Source organism: Ixodes scapularis, unplaced genomic scaffold, assembly GCF_016920785.2.
Source record: "Ixodes scapularis isolate PalLabHiFi unplaced genomic scaffold, ASM1692078v2 PGA_scaffold8__174_contigs__length_109621045, whole genome shotgun sequence".
NCBI classification, from domain to species: domain Eukaryota; kingdom Metazoa; phylum Arthropoda; class Arachnida; order Ixodida; family Ixodidae; genus Ixodes; species Ixodes scapularis.
The window spans coordinates 67,174,685-67,191,834 of NW_024609883.1; the positions used below are offsets into that span (position 1 = coordinate 67,174,685).

At 48.7% G+C, this 17,150-nt stretch overlaps 1 protein-coding gene across 1 annotated transcript in view; it reads left to right on the forward strand.

The window, feature by feature from the left end:
• Positions 1-370: 370 nt before the first annotated feature.
• The window catches only part of LOC120839665 (alpha-1,6-mannosyl-glycoprotein 2-beta-N-acetylglucosaminyltransferase-like), a 29,220-nt gene continuing 12,440 nt past the window's right edge, over positions 371-17,150 (forward strand). The window contains exon 1 of the mRNA XM_042287017.1: positions 371-583. Within this exon, the coding sequence (XP_042142951.1) occupies positions 371-583 (213 nt within the window). The remainder of the gene's footprint in view (positions 584-17,150) is intronic.

Here is a 17,150-nt window from a genome sequence, read left to right on the forward strand (position 1 = left end):
TCAGTAACTGGCGAAGTTTGGCCTGCACCGGCGGAACTTGGTGCCGGACAGTGACAGTGTGGGTTTGATTTTGACTAACCCTAATTTGGGTGAAAAAATGTTTTCGAATTCTTCAAAGCCAAAAGGAAGTTTAGAAACATCTCTCACCGGCATTGAATGTGGACTCCGTTGCGACGCACACGAATCGCTTGAAGGTTGGTCTCCGAAGACGCCTTTACTTGAGTAATATGAGGATGAAGTGGACGGCTGATCGCCGAGAACAGGTGACGATGTTGGGGTGTGCTTGCGGGGAGCACTTGAAGGACTCAACGGACTGGGCTCCGCCGCACACAGGGATCGCTGGACTCTGGCCGACTTTACATGGCTCGGGATGGCTGCGCAAGAGTCCGCTGAATTCACATGGAAACATTTGAGTGGAGCACCCGACAAATTGAGACTAAGTCCGTGCACGGCATCTGTCCCCGGCATCTGCCCCCAGCAGGGAATGGCCATTTCGAACAACGTAGAAAAGTATCTCGGCGGATCGCTCTTTGAAGCCGACTTTGGTCTGAAAACATCCGATGACTCGAATAAAACCCCTGAAGTAATGCACAAAACTGCGCGGCGGTTTCTTTAGCCGGATCTGCTGCTTGGGGTTGATCTTGTTAAACGTGTTTTCCGGCATGCTTTCACCCTAAATGAAAACGAAGGCAGTTTCCTGAGTTATGGGAAAAAGACGCTTCCGTGCTGTGCGCACTACGTGCGTAAAAGGAAAAGAACCATTCGAACGCGTTACGCGTAACCTATACTGACGATCGAAATGGAACATTGACGGACGAAATGGAACGAGTGTCGCTATGCGTCGACAGTATTTTCATGTATTACATTTCATACGGAAAAGATGTGGTGAATGCAAATATTCGAGAGGACCTCACATTTCGAACGCTACAATATTAGAGAGTTTTAGTAGATCGTTCCGATACCTCCGATAGCCCCGATAACGATACTATGCATGCGCAATGGAGGCGGTGGCGGAGTATCGGGTATCGTTATCGGAGTCATTAGAACGATCTACTAAAACTCTCTATTAGCTAACACCAAAAAGAAAACTATACTTGCCGGTGTTGCCACCACTCATTTCCGGCACGGAGTTTGATCAAATGCTCACGAGAGGCGAAAATGGCAAAATGAATAAAAAGACGTCGTCGCCAAAATGTAATGGTCGCAGAGAGCCACTATGAAAGGGGGGAGAGAGACATGAAAGGCTGCGATAAAGACAGCGCCTCGGAAGGCCTGTAAAGATATTGGAAGGCTTACATTGCGTGGCGCGTGGGACGCGAGATGGTCGGTGGCCAGGGACCAAGCCGGCCGGTAAAGGAAGACACGTCACGCCAGCTCGGAGTTTCGATCAAGACTCGTTCTATTTACGATATGTAAGTACATCAACCTAGAGACAGCGCGTTCCACTGTCAAGCACGTGGCGCCATCTCATTAGAGAGTTTTAGTAGATCGTTCCCATGACTCCGATAACGATACCCGATACTCCGCCACCGCTTCCCTTGTGCATGTATAGTATCGTTATCGGGGCTATCGGAGGTATCGGAACGATCTACTAAAACTCTCTAATGTAACAACACACTACCAGAGCCTGCACACTATCAGAGCCGTGTATGCACACCATAAACTTTTGGCGTCATCTAGATGACTGATGGCACACTACACACCCTCGTTAGAGTTGCGCATGAGCACAGTGATCTTACAACAGCCCAGGGTAAAAAAACAACCGGAAGCTCGTGCTGTTACTTTGAGGCATGCTCTGCAACGCGCATCACGCGCAATACATCGTGGCCGCGGTAACCAGCGGCAGGGGCCCATAAATACAGTTTAACTTGCGAGCGTCTGAGTGTGTATGATTGCGTTGCGGCTGCGCAAAACCAGGGCATCCCTGCTTCGTACGTCACGTGCCGCGCTACTCTTTAAATTGAATTCCACGCTGCATACAAAGCATAGATGTGCCGGTGACTCGTTTCCGTTTCTCGACGCAGTGCAATCAAACGCACTAAAACGCAACTGTTGTGTATGGGAATTTAAACAACCTATTATGCGTGGCATTCATTCTTACTGTTCGTCAAATTCGGGTTTCAGCAGCACTTGCAAAAATCAATCTTTTCCCCGTGTCAGCAAGGAACACGACCGCTTTCACTGATGTAAAGCATAAAACAAAAATATTCGTTTGTAGGTAGGTATGTATTTATTTTTTCTCGTAAGCGCAGGCTCCACAGAGAGGCATGTAGCCCGTACAATAAATGTCTTTGAAGCCCGTCTAGGCGGTGATAATGATAATGCTGTGCGATATAATGTGCGGCACTGATAATGTAGTTTGAGGCATCACGAAGGAAGGGTCTAAGTTGATCGCAGGTGTGTGGCAGCTTCGCGACAAAGTTGCAGAACCTCGGGTCGGTCATTAATTCTTTTTTGCAACGTTCAAAAAGTGCAGACCAACGAAGCCATCAATTGTACTTCTGTTGTGTCTATGTTTAGACAGCGGGAAGTTAGTCAGCCCCGAGGTCGTCTGGTCTTTTTGTTGGAGATGAAAGCCAGTGCAGTATATCGCTGCTAGTCTGACGTCTTTAACATGTATCACGCTATAGTGATACGTGGCCGTACGCCGGTACGATACTTATCGAGATTGAAAGGGAAAAAGGCGAGGGTTTGAATCCACGATCAGTGAGCTTTACAGTGTGAGCTTTCGCTACACGTGCTACCGATCCCCGAACCACCAGCCATCGCGGTAGAATTCGAGCGCGCGAGAAAAACAACAAGAAATAAATCACCGGTTTGAGGTATTTAGTACTAACGTCGCCATCTAGTTGAACACGTTGAAAACAAAATGAACAGAGAGATTTTATTTACACACATGCGCAAATAGAGCAATATTCAGTTACCTAGTAGTGGTCTTAAAATTAGGGGAACCCCTAGTGCGTGCGGCCTAGATTTTTGTCACGTTTGTCTTCTAACTATTTTATTTGCAAAAATGCCTCATAACGCGCTCAAAGCAGTCAAAATGGTCATATTTCTGGATTTTATTAAACATCTTCAGCGCTTTCAAGGAAAAGTCTAAGGGCCGTACGACCTTCATTACATCTTCATTATTAACCTCCAAAAGAATGAACACTCTCGCGCATTCCTGAAACTCAGGTTTGTGTAGCGAAATTCGCGCATTGAGTGACGAGCGGTTTAATCTTAAGCTGAAACGAAGTACAGAGAACAAGGCCTTGCTCGCGTCAGCGTCGCTACCAGAGCGTTTTTGCAGCGTCTCAGGACAAAGGCGACGCCAGTACGCCGCGACGCCAGATGCAATCCACGATTTGCAAAATAGTGCGCGCCGCCTATCGCGCAACGCCGGAAACTTCGACATTTTGGGTGCGAGGCTGGAAAGTCGTTGGAATACCACTAGGCTTCAAAATGCATGGCTTGGCTTGATATATGTGAGGCGTAAAGTTCGTGCGCACCGTCTGTTCCAAGAGTTGCCCCAAGACCTAGATTGAATAGTGTGGAAAATTCCCCCAGGAGCGTACAAAAAAGACGTACCCGTGACAAAATGTGTGCTGCAGATCCGTCAGTGCTCGTTCGGCAGCCATTGGTGAGCCGTGCATGTTCCTTCTCTTCACGACAGCTATCCAAGCCTATCTTAGCAGAATATACAGGGTGAAACAAGGAGACGGCAGGCTCTTTAAATCGACCGGAAAATTCGGTTTCTTAACCTATCGCGGTACGACTTTGTGCAGCGTTGCCCACAGATGGTGCATATTTTTTGTTAAATTTCCAAAGAGCGAACCTACCTGAGGAAAAAGTAAAGAAAAAAAAAGGCTTAGCTCCTATGGAAACGCAGCGACGCCACCGGTCTGCAAACAACACGGCGCCGTTTCGCACGGGAGACAAGAGATGGCGCAAGCGGTCGCGACGCCAACTGCCGCCAACGAACGAGCAGACGACGCCGAGAGCCGGCCCTTTTGCAGACAAGGAACTGCAGTTCCTTGTTGTTACCGCGCCTGTCTTTTTTGTTTCTGCGACTGTCGCCGCCTGCGGAACGCGCGCCGCTTTTGAGTCGAAAAGATCGTCTGCTAAAAAGGCCTGCTCTCGGCGCCGTATGCTCGTTCGTTGGCGGCGTTTGTTGCGCCATCTCTTGTCTCCCGTGCGAAACGGCGCCGTGTTGTTTGCAGACCGGTGGCGTCGCTGCATTTCCATAGGAGCTAAGCCTTTTTCTTTCTTTACTTTTTTCTCAGGTGAGTTCGCTCTTTGGAAATTTTACCAAAAAAATGCACCATCTGTGGGCAACGCTGCACAAAGTCGTAGCGCGATAGGTTAAGAAAGCCGAATTTTCCGGTCGCTTTAAAGAGCCTGCCGTCTCCTTGTTTCACCCTGTAGTCTGCTGCAGACGGAAATCTAAAAAAAAACAAAAAAACTTGGGGTTCTCTTTACCATAAAAGTAATTCGCGCAGCCATACGAAATACTGTGCGCCGGCATGGCGACAAACAAAAGCGACTCACGAGCTTTCTTCGTTTTCGTTCACGGTGTCTTCGCTTCCGCTACTTTGTCGCAGCCTAGGAATAGCCGGCACGCCTTTTTGTTTTATAACCAACGTTACTGAAACACTCAGTTGGGAAACTCCCATAGAGACAGCCCTAAAAATATGGCCCCAATCTGTCTCCGAGCACCGAGCTAATGACGAACACAACGCCACCATTTCTCCCGCAGCGGCCACTCGAGAAACTGCACGTGACATCTATTTTTGGCTTTGACAGGGGTGAACCCCCGTCTTCCCGGCGGACGCGCCGCGTTGAACTACTGAAGTTAAAATGCACCTAGGTCGGGACGCGCTACCTGAAAGGCCCGCTGAGGCATGGTTTTATAAAAACAATATTAATTGTTCCGCAAAACCTTGCGAACTAAAGATGATAAAAACATCACGCGCCCATCATTTGGTACTAAACTCCAATAAAAATCATACAAAAAGAGTCTTTTCCGTTTGTTTTTACGCAAAAAACAGGCTTTCAAAAAGCTCCAGGTGACCATAGTACAGACAAACGAAAAAGAGTGGCGCTGTTGTCGCATTTAGCTCGGTCTCGGTGGACGCCAGCGGCCCAGGTTTCGACGGCGAGTTTCCCAACTGAGTGTTTTAGTAACGTTGTTTATAACCAAACAGGGGGCGCTAGCAACACGCTCTGCTCGCGCATGCGCAGAAGCTTTTTTGCAAATTGTAGATTGTGTACGCCCAACGAGGTAGAGGGGCTTAGAGTGATAAACCGGAAGTTCGGAAGTGGCACCCCCCCGGTTGCCGCCATATTTTACGCAAATGTGACCACTCGTCACGTGACCTCCCAAGAGCCGTGACGTCACAGGTAAGATGGCAGCGCCCAGAGCTGGCGGATGCGAGTTTGTTCGGTGAGCGGTAGCCGTGATGTGCAGCTGCTTTCCGACGACTTCGGGCTTCTTCGTGCTCGCTGACGCAGGTATAATGTGAAAATATGAAGGAATGAGACTTTATACCGTTTTTGCGCAAGATCGCTCTGGATCATCTGGATATTAACGCCTGTGAGACAGCATCGCCGTACCGGTGCTCGGATTCCGGGATGTGTCCGAGGACCGATAGAACTTTGAGTGCTTTTAACATGAAATTTTCGCATTCTCTTAGCTTTGTTTGAACGTTGAAATATCTGAGAATCTACGCGAAATGTATACGTCGCGTTAGGGCCTAAGGGAAGTTGTTTCAGCCCTCCGTCACCGAACAACCATAGCAACTTTTAGCGAGGAAGCTCCTGCGATTCTTTTGTGCTAATCCACGATTCTACATTCGATCGCTTTTCTTCCTTTTTTTTGTGTGTGTGTGAGTGCGAAGTGCACCCTTATTTTCAGCTACGAGGATGGCGTTTTACTGAGTATGGGGAAGAATAAATCGTTGCAGGCACCTGCTTCAAAGCTATTCGACTTGCTATAAGAACAACTGTTTTGGTGCATGCATAGATTAACTGCGCATTTTTTCTGTTTTGTAGGATTTATTGCAGCTATACTCTTTTCCATCAAGAGTGCATTGTATTAGTCGGTCAATTATTTAATTGTTCTAATTACCTGGGTAAGATGATTCATATTTGTGTTCATCCCTTGCCTGGAGAGCAGTCTTGTTGAAAAATGTTGACTGCCATTCCTTTCGGACTCTTCAATAGACTCTTTTTAAAAGTGTGGGCTGTCTATACTTCGCATCACCGTTACTTGGAAAAGGCCAACCGCCACAGCCCCCTCGAGCCAATCAGAGAGACGGAGCGAAGGTGTGTGACAAATCTGTGCAGACAAGCACTCTGGTGATATGCTGTCATGTGCCTCTCTCCAATGTGTGTATTGACTCACCGAGACGGTAGCCTTTGTCGTCTGCCAAATTCTGATGAAACAAATTACAGTAGCTACTATTGTAATTACCCCAAGCTTTCAGACTTTGGGCATTTGTTCGACAAGAATGTTATGTCCGCCATCCCTGTGAATTCGGCTCAGCACGTATTGGACTCGAATGCTGCATTAGCGTTCGACGTGAACTGGGGCCCATTCGTGTGCTTTACGCCGAAAAAAATGGTGACAGTTGTGTTGCTTGATAAGGTTCTGCAAAGGGTCTATTGTGTCATACATATAGGAAGTGTCATGCTATATAACAATGCATCAACACATACTATTAAACTATATGCTCAGAGGTGTGTTTGTTTTTCCATTTAACAAGTTACAGCAGTGTGCTTTAATGCTATTATCATGTGTGTAGTTTTAAGTATCCTCTCTGCAATGCCTACGAAGGCCCATGGAAGGAATAAATTAATAAATAACATTTTCACATCTCTGGAGTTGGTTTTCGGATGCACCACATGTTCAGGAAAGGTTGAACGAGTGCAGCCCCTTGCAAGAAGTCTGCCAGTCTCGTATGACCCCTTAATTAATATTGAAGGGTCAGAGATGCGAGTGTCCTCGTAAGGTCCAGAGCGTGCAGTGGACACAATTCTCGGTGTGTAGACTCTCAAGGCATGAAGGCAAGCGGAAATATGTTTATCTGGTTAGTGTATCAAATATGTTTATTTCCACTTGATTACATAATTATTGATTCTTAGGAAATGGTTCCATAACGAGTTCTTTCTGCGACAGTCTCGTGTCAGGCGTTCAGTTGTAGTACCTGTGGACCTTGTTGTCGGATGACGCTCCTGGCACGTCGGTGTTCAGTTTGGTCGAGTGGCAACTTTGACCGACTGATGCTGTCTTGTAATCATACGTCATGTGCGGCCACTGACGTCTGATGCACTGAAGCTGCAGGGCTGGCTTCTAATCCGAAAATTTTCCTGGTAGTTTTCGGCATCAATGCAGCAAGCTCGGGCATGTATTGCTTACGTGGCTGTGCCTTTTGCTGTACCGTTGACTTGATAGCTGGCAACAATGTTTGTTTGCTATCCAAGTCTGGTGATGCTTGCAGTTCACTTTTGAGAGCAACCAACCATTCTATTCCTTCAAGTCACTCAGGGGCATTCTCCCTCAAAGTTGGAAATTGTGTGCTTCGTGGAGTGGACACAGAAAATTGATGTCAGCAAATTTTTAGGTATTGTCCTTGGACGACAACCAACACCAAATCCACTGTCACTGCATCGCCGCTCACCTGCTTTGTCGTGCTTACCTCTTGTTGAGGTGATGGACATGAGGAGCTTCGGGGTAATCAGGGATTCAGAATCTTCGATTCAGCACCTTCGGCATCAGGGACAAAGGTCGCCGAAGGTAATCCTTAATCTCTCGTGGTCGCTACTCGAAACGTAATCGAGGGTCGTTTGGCACGAACCATCGCAGACCAATTCATTGGTACGGGCTGCTTTGGTAGACATGGTCGGCTTCATGCAGTGGAAGCAAAGTGGTTTTCGGTCGCGCATTCGCATCACCTACGTTTTCCTCGGTGTACTTTGTTGAGCACAAACCTACACACAATGTCGGGAATGCTTCGGCGTTAGAGTGTCTCATTGAATTGGCATTGAATACTAAGAGGCATTTGGTGGCGGTCGTCGTGCCATTGTGGCGTAAGTTGCCCTTGGTTTGTCAGATGCCGCTTCGCTCGCAGAAGTCTCGGTTGAAATACCTGTCAAACTTGTTCCGAAACAATCTCGGCAATCAAAATAAAAGCCAGGCAACTGATGGCAGGAAGTAGCTTCCTGATCTCCTCCCAGACAACGTCGTGGATGATGTCGTGGATGCCTGGGAGGCTGGCGTCGAAGTAGTAGCTGGACAACTCGAGTGTCGAGACGCCGGGAAGTTGTTCATAGTGGCAGGCTCGGGCATGCAGTGCACATTCCATGTTGGAAGCCTCGGTGATATGAACACTTCGACTGTTGTTGGGGGTTGCGGACAAGGCTGCCGAAGGTGTTGTCCCTCCCGTGAGGGGCATGGGATTCTTAGGTTCTTGTCTTCTGTAGCATCAAGGTCGGCGTGGGCGTGGGCGCTCGATCAAGCGCAAAACATCCTCCACGAGTGCGGTGGCGCTCTCGTTGGGGCAGTGTCCTGGACAGAATCAAGAATGCGGCTCTCTCTTGTTGATGTTGGCTGACAAATGCGCGCTTCAGCTCGATCTTGCAAACTTCCCATGACGTTAAGGAGGATCCATGGTTCTCAGACCAGCGCCGGCAGTTTCTTCCACGAGAAGTATAGGTTCTGCAGGAGCTGGTTGTCTGTCCACCCAATGTGGCGGGCGACACTGTCATATTGTTCAATCCAGTCCTTGACGTCTTCATACACCTTGCGTGAAAAAGCGTCGGAGTGTGATTTGCGACGGGCATGCAAACAATGGTGGGAGGGGACACGGTTTGCTGCTACAGGTTTGTCATTGTTGGCTTAGTCAGCTTCGGATTTTCTGACAGGAGACCGAATTCCGGTGGTTTTTCCTGGTAGCAGCAACTGGCTCGGATTTCAGGTGCTTCGTGGTGTATTTCCGAGGTTACTTTTTGTGGTATTCGGTCGTCTTGCGGTTGTTCTGCCAGGATCGGGTCAGGACTTTGCTCACGGCTCGACGGGGGTGTAAGACGCAGGATAGTCCGCCAGCCGTGTCCCATTATCGAGTAACTCGGCTGAAGAGCCGCCGGGTTCACACAGAGTGAAGGGCTATGGGTGCCCAGCACCTCCACCAGAACATACGATTACTGCTGAGCATGACCTGCAGTGTCCCAGAATAGTGAATATTGATAGAAGATAGGACTGGAACAAGGATCCGTGACAGCATAACAAAACTCGCAGAAGAGAATCTATCCTGACCACTGAAGAAGCTGCATTGCTTTAGTGGCATTCTGTCCGAATAAATCCTCTCCTTCGGGGTTTGGCGACTGCCGTGGACGAACTGAACTGAAATGGATGTGGGACCACTTTTCTGGTAATGAGCCACTGCAGACTGTTGCCACAAAGCGGCGTGAGCTGGGTACGTAACACGCTCGATGCAATGTCCGGACAGCTTGCAATTCGCGTAACGAGTGTGGATGAAACGTTTGTGTTGACGAAACGTGCGACAGACCAGCGGGATCAATACCAACTGCAACACCTGTGCTCCGTGAAAGTGCACGTCTACGCCGGAACAATTTCGGAAGCAGCACAGCATCACCTAAAGCATGGCACAGGAACTACCAGCTTGAAGGCAGCTCTTCGGTGCGCCGCACACCTGTGCTCCGTGAAAGTGCACTTCTACGCCGGAACAATTTGTAAGCAGCACAGCATCATTCAGCACGGCACGGGAACTACCAGCTTCAAGGCAGCCTTCCGGTGCGCCGCACAACCGAAGTAAGCCCTCGGTCATTTGATCGAAGCTGCACCACGATTGCACACCGCCAAGCACTACTCACGCAATTTCCGTCGCTAAACTGTGTATCCAAATATATTGCACACGCTTCACTGAAAACCTCGAAGATTCCGATGGTCAACGAGAGCACAGAAACGTCGCCTTAAATTTTATCCTAGCGGTATCCGAATCAATCCGAGGTCCGAGCAACGTAGGTCAGATTGTCTCTTCCGTGGCAATATCCCGGTCGGTCACCAGCGAAATGCACACCGTTCCTCCGTATTTTCACGTTATACCTACGTCAAACACCACGTTGAACTCTGAACTCGCTTTCGACCGGCCTCATATGACGGCTTCCGCGTCTGAAATCAACTCGCCGAGACGAACGACAACCAACAAAGTATCCGACAAGCTCCGGCCCAGCTGGGGCCAGCCGCTGCATGGGCGCTGCCATCTTTCCTGTGACGTCACGTATTTGGTTTGGTCATGTGACGTGTGGTCAAATTTGCGTACAATGGCAGCCTCCTTAAAGGTGTATCCACACGACGGACCGAGCCGCGGACCGATTGATCACGTGATGCGCGGCCCGCGGGCCGCCCGGCTGTAATGAGCATCCACACGGCGGACCAAAAGAGCAGACGACAGAGCGAACGGGCCGGTCTAACCCTCGACCTCACAGCTCCGCCAAACGCATGGAGCGAGCTGCTTTGAGGCTATTTGTAAGGAGCCAAGATGGAGGTTGAACGAAAGAGACGTTTGGCCGCGGTGGTCCTGACGTTGACTATTGAGGACGAGGAGGACTTAAGTGAATTGAAAAGGGCATGCTGCATGAAGCCCTGGATGTGCAGGAAAGATCGTGGTCTGCATAGTCAACTCTTTCGGAGCTGTTGGTTTCGGACCCCGACGAGTACCGCCGGCTTCTACGCGTCAGCGAGGAGCAGTTTCTACAGCTCCTGGCGCGCGTTGGGCCAAGATGTTCTGCCACAGGGACATCTTTAGATTATCATTTTAGTATTCGTCGCGACTATTGTCCCACAGAGCGGAGAATTGCTTCATGAGCGCGACGAAGTAAAAAGTTGCATCGTCGCACAACAAAAGGTTCGTCTTCTTCGTCTTCAACAGTTGGCACCAAAAGAAAAAGACTTTGGATTTTGATTCCAATCTAAACAACAAAAGTCAGCTTGTTGCCAGACTTAGCGCTTCAATTATACTAAAAAACGCAGCGGTCCGCCGCCAAGGTCCGGGCGAGAAAAGTCGCTTGCATTTCTCAGAAGCGCGGGCCGCGGACCGCCGGCGGACCTCGAAAACCGGTGACGTAAGATCACGTGATGCGCGGCCCGCGGACCGAAACAGCGATTTGGTCCGTCGTGTGGATACACCTTAAGGTGTATCCACACGACGGACCGGGCCGCGGACCGATTGATCACGTGATGCGCGGCCCGCGGGCCGTCCGGCTGCAATGAGCATCCACACGGCGGACCAAAAGAGCAGACGACAGAGTGAACGGGCCGGCCTAACCCTCGACCTCACAGCTCCGCCAAAAGCATGCAACGAGCTGCTTTGAGGCTATTTGTAAGGAGCCAAGATGGAGGTTGAACGAAAGAGACTTTTGGCCGCGGTGGCCCTGGCGTTGACTATTGACGACGAGGAGGACTTAAGTGAACCGAAAAGGGCATGCATCTATTGTCCCACAGAGCGGGGAATCGCTCCACGAGCGCGATGAAGTAAAAAGTTGCATCGTCGCACCATGCCGCCATCGTTGCACAACAAAAGGTTCGTCTTCTTCGTCTTCAACAGTTGGCGCCAAAAGAACACGACTTTGGATTTGGATTCCAATCTAAACAACAAAAGTCAGCTTGTTGCCAGAATTAGCACTTCAATTATACTAAAAACGCCGCGGTCCGCCGCCAAGGTCCGGGCGAGAAAAGCGCTTGGCATTTCTCAGAAGCGCGGGCCGCGGACCGCCGGCGGACCTCGAAAAGTGGTGACGTAAGATCACGTGATGCGCGGCCGCGGACCAAAACAGCAATTTGGTCCGTCGTGTGGATACACTTTTATGGGGGTCACTTTCGAGTGCAGACCGGAACCCCGGTTTATCGCTCTAAGCCCCTCTACCTCGTTGTGTACGCCGTTTTGCGGCGTGTTTGCCACACGGCGTGCTTGCCACTAGGGGCGGGTCGCGGATGTACTGAACGCCGACGTCAAGCGATGGCTCTTGTCTCCTCGGTGGCATCTCTCGAGCTCACGCACTGCACGTGCACGTGTTCGATCCACATGACTGCGGGAGCAACCATCGTCGGTTCTGGATCTTGCCGGCAGAATGCTTTCGAGAAGACTGATTCCCTTAAGTCGGCTTTCTTTCACCAGAGCTTCGGTCTCCCTGGGCTGCGTCGTGCTAGCCTTGTACGTGGTCGGTTTTCGGCCGCGACGCCATTCCGAGGAATGGTCGGTCCGTAGCGGGCTGGCTCCCCGTAGGTCCAAATCTGCTAATCAGGCACGCTGGGGTTCTGCACCTTTGAAGGTGAGTGGGAGACAAGCACAGTCCTGATATTTCTTGCCTATTAGAGCACAAGGTCGTCTGCTTCTTTTGCCGGGGTTGTGGTGACGTCATAAAAACGCTGAGTCAGATGGGTTCCGATTGGAAGAATAATGGGTAAACCTCAAGGCGGCTTGCCTTGAGGTCTCCCAATGTCCTCCAGTCAGAGCCAGTCAGAGCTCGGCGTGCATCGTCGTGGTGTTCAGACACGCGCAGTGAATGCAGCTTGATCCTGTGCTTCTCTCTGTGCGTGACCGGTTTAGCAGCTAACTGCAGACGCACGAAGACGACGGACGTTGTGACCGATGCAGTTTTGGCGCTGGTTGATTGGCTACGTCGTATCGTAGCCTTGACTGCGATCACAAACACGTCGTATCGTAGACCTGACTACGGTCGCAAACATGCTGCGCTTCCAGAAAGCTCGGCGGCAGTGTCTCTTTTGCACGAAGGGAGACAATACTGCCGAATGTTGGGGCGCGGGCACCGTGGTTTATAAAGGGTATTCACGGGAGGCCATTTTGTTGGTCGTTGTTGGTAGCGCTACAGTGTTCTAGAGGGTGTAGTGGCAAGAGCGGCGCCCGCTTACAATGAAGCGCGTGAAGACGGTCGATGTAGATACCGCGAGTGGCGCTGGAGTTCTGTGCCCTAGGAGAATTAATGGCACGTGAGCGATGAACGAAGAAGACGACGAGGGTGGCGCGGTACGCTTCTCCAAAATGTAGCACCGTAGAACTTCTTTCGCAGCTATTAAGCCTGCAGCCCAAGTGATAGCGTTGCTGAACGATGTGTCAGTACTGGGGGGGGGGGGGGGGGGGGGGGGAAGTCGATATTAATTAAATAATCCCCCTCAAAACACGCGAATATTTCAAGTAGAGGATAGTACACACTCTAGAGGCATTAGTCCAAAGGCAAAACTACAATTTACTATACTTCGTTTCACCTTATGTTGTACCGCAGCGAAGGCTAGAAGCGCGAGCTCATAGCGTTGGCAGCTGCTCTTAATTCACGAGAGCGTCTGCTGCCGAGATGTGCCCCAGAGCAAAGAGCTCGCGCTTGTAGCCTTTCCTGCGGTACATCATAAGGTGAAACAGACTATACAGAACAACATTAGCAGTTGTTTCGCACCGCGAAAAGCCCCAGTCAAACCACAGTAGTAAGCGCCGAACAGCGCTGATGATGGGGCTGACGGGGGCGCGCTCCTAGGGCACAGAACAGCAGCGCCATGGTGTCGTCTACGCGCAAAATCTTCACAAAGCGGCCGCCACTCTTGCCACTACCAGAGCCGTAAATGTAGAGAGTTTGGCCATTCGTTGGGAAGTATAGGAGACGAATGAGGAGGCGCCATTGGCCAAAAGCGGGCTGGGCGTGTTCCAGGGCGTCTTCAGAAATTCGAATGTGACCAACCAGAAGCCGGAAATAATACCCTGGCGGTGGTCGCGAGAAACAAACCTGATAACTGCATTGGAGTAACTCTCAATGGCTGAAAATACGGTACACGTGATGTTTCAATCACGTTAATCCAAAATGATGGTGGAAGGGTGCGACTAGCGGAACGATCGACATGATCCGTACGCCAAGCGCCCAGGGCCGGGAATCTGCCGTCCGAACGGTCACACTCTGTCCGCGCAAAACAGAGTTGCGCGGCGCATTCGTTTCTTACATCTTTCTGCATGATCATGATCAAAACAACCCGTGAACCCTATTTTCAACCACAAAGAGTTACTACACTTCACTCTTACGCGTTTATTAAAACCATATACGAACATAGACTTTTGATCAGAACTGTTTGCCGCTACCACCGCTAGGGGATTCTTTTCGGCTTCTGGTTGGTCAAGAGAGCATGCCAAGCCCTCTTTCCGACTCTGCCGCACGCCCTGACTCTGCCCGCACCTCCCATTGACGAAACTCTCTCAATACACGGCTCTGGCCACTACAATCCCCTCCAGAACACTGTAGTAGCGCATACTCAGAACGATGCTCGAGGACAACTTGTTTTTGAATTTCAGAAGCAGCGAACAACTCGCGTGCACAGTTTTGATCGGTGCTCAAGGTGTGCGAAAGCACAGGTACCCATAGCACTCACTGCTTGTGAGGAATGCTCGAGGATGCGCGTTCAACGCTCACACCACACGATCAGAACCGTTGTTCTTGAAAGACGATAAATGATAGCTAGTTCTGAGCTTGCACTGTCAGCAACGTCCAACAACGCACGAGCGTTTTGCAAAAAAAAAAAAAAATTCTCGCGAACGTAGGTTTACAACACTGTGAAAGCTACAGGGAGTATTTACTGTAGGTCATAGCTGAGTTCGTGGCTGCTGAAAGCGTGCTAACAACAAAGTTCCGCGCTTTTTTCTTCCTCTTCCTTTATGCAACGTGCATCGTAGCAGCACAAAAATGTAAGCTCGTTCTGAGCGTGCGCGGTGAACACAGTGGCGACGTGCGCGGCCCAAAGTGTCACTGTGGTCGGCATTCGCGATTGACCGAACGTTCATTGTGACGTCTTTATTTGGATTAATTTCGCTTTCATCGACGCAAATAAGAACGATGTCAGACTGCCAACTTTGACCGTCTTGGTTTAAGAATGCGATCTACTCCGTGCTTTTTACACACGTCTAACTTGTCGTTTGCAACTGATAATAACAAGCCAGGATTAAAACACGAAACGCCACGACGCACCAAATCCCGGTCGAGAGGTCACGGGTTAGAGCCGTAAAAGGCCACCACAAAAATATACCGGCGCTATTTCTGCCTCGAGTGCGGGGCATCCTTTTCTCATTTCTACGAGAGTCCTAATTAAATAACAAAATAACTGTCAATCCAGACACAAGGTTACGCAAGCAGCTTTCGCGACGTTGTGCTGATTGGGCACTAAGTATGGAGCATAGACTCGTCGAAGTTAAAAAAGAGAGAAAAACCATGGATTACCGGTAGCCTACTGCGGCTGATAAAGAGGCGCAAGCGTGTGTATGCACGGTATTAAAAGAAGAGCTCGGTGCGAAATCTAAATAAGTTAAAAGAACTTACGTCATTGTATAAAATAAAGGTGAAGGAAGCCAAAGAAAATTATCTGCAACGGCTGGAGGACGGGATGAAAGCAAACAACAAACAGTTCTGGAAGTACATGAGGCGCTGTGGTAATGATCAGATTGGAATAGGAGACGTGATGAGTCAACAACGAAATAATTACCGATGACCGGCAAAAAGCCGAAGCCTTCAATCAATATTTTCAATCAATTTTCTTGCCTCCTAAAAGCATTGACTACGATAGATGCCAGGTCACGTTCAGTGCAATGCACCAGTTGAACTTGTGTTGGAACTTCTAAAACATAGATGAAGTTGTGGCAGTAGGCCCAGATGGGATCTCTCCGAGAATTTTAAAACGTTGTGCAGATACGATCGCTCCATACCTTTTTGTAATATATAACAAATCGTTGAATGATGGTTCATTGCCAAACGATTGGAAAGTGGCACACGTGGTGCCTGTGCACAAAAAAGGGCACAAAAAAGAAATTACGAATTACAGACCGATCTCACTGACATCTATATGTTGTAAATTACTGGAACATGTTTTATCTTGTCACATCGTGAAGCATTTAAACTGTCATATTTTTTTTATTTGACTTACAACATGGGTTCCGAAAGGCGTACTCATGTACTACACAACTAACTGAGCTTTATCATGATTTGATGACGGGGGTTGACGGAGGCGGACAGATTGATTGTGTTTTCTTAGATTATAAAAAAGCGTTCAATATGGTGTCACACGAACTATTATTTTTACAAACTAGAGCGCATGAATTTTGACACGACTATTCTAAATTGGATAAAAGCATACTTGTCATCACGTCTCCAGCGTGTTGTTTCAAATGCTAAAACTTCCAATACTGTTATGGTAATATCTGGTGTACCGCGAGGGTCTGTTTTGGGTCCATTGTTGTTTCTAATATTTGTTAATGTTATTAATGACGGTGTTAATTCACAGGTACGATTGTTTGCCGATGATTGTGTTGTCTATACATGCATAACAGACGAGGGGAGTTCCACGCGGCTGCAGTGTGATCTGAATCGAATAGAGCAATGCTGTAAAAAGTGGAAGATGGAGTTAAACGTTGAAAAATGTGCCCATGTTAATTTTACCCGCAAAACCAAAACAAAAGTTGAAAAATGTTACCATCTGAATAATGAAACCGTAACAAAACAGCAAAAAGTTAAATATCGTGGCGTCACCCTGTAAGCTGACTGCACCTGTAACGCACACATTAACGACGTTGTTGTGAGGGCCGGCAGAGCGCTTTGATTTTTAAAACGAAATTTAAGAAAATCAACTAAATCTATCAAAGAGCTCGCCTATCTGTCTTATGTACGCCCGGTGCTAGAGTACGCCTGCACCGTTTGGGATCCTTCTCAGCAAAACCACATTGTTGCTTTAGAAAGAATTCAGAGTTGTGCCGCTCGTTTCGTTTTGGTGCGGTACGGCCACTTTGAGAGTGTAACCGACATGACAAAAGAACTAGGATGGTCTACATTGGCATTAAGACGAAGGAATTTGCGCTTGAAGTTTTTATACAACATTTATAACAATAAAACTGGCATTAATAGCTCATTTTACTTATTACCACCAAATTATATCTCAAAAAGAGAAGACGACATTCATAAGATTAGAGAATATCGCACCAGGACGGAATTGGGCAAAACAATTTTTTTTTTTTTTGTTGAAACAATTAAGGAGTGGAATGCCTTGTCCAGTACGATTGTGTGTGCCGCAAATTCAGAAATGTTTTTTCAAGTTAATTCGCCCCCTGCGA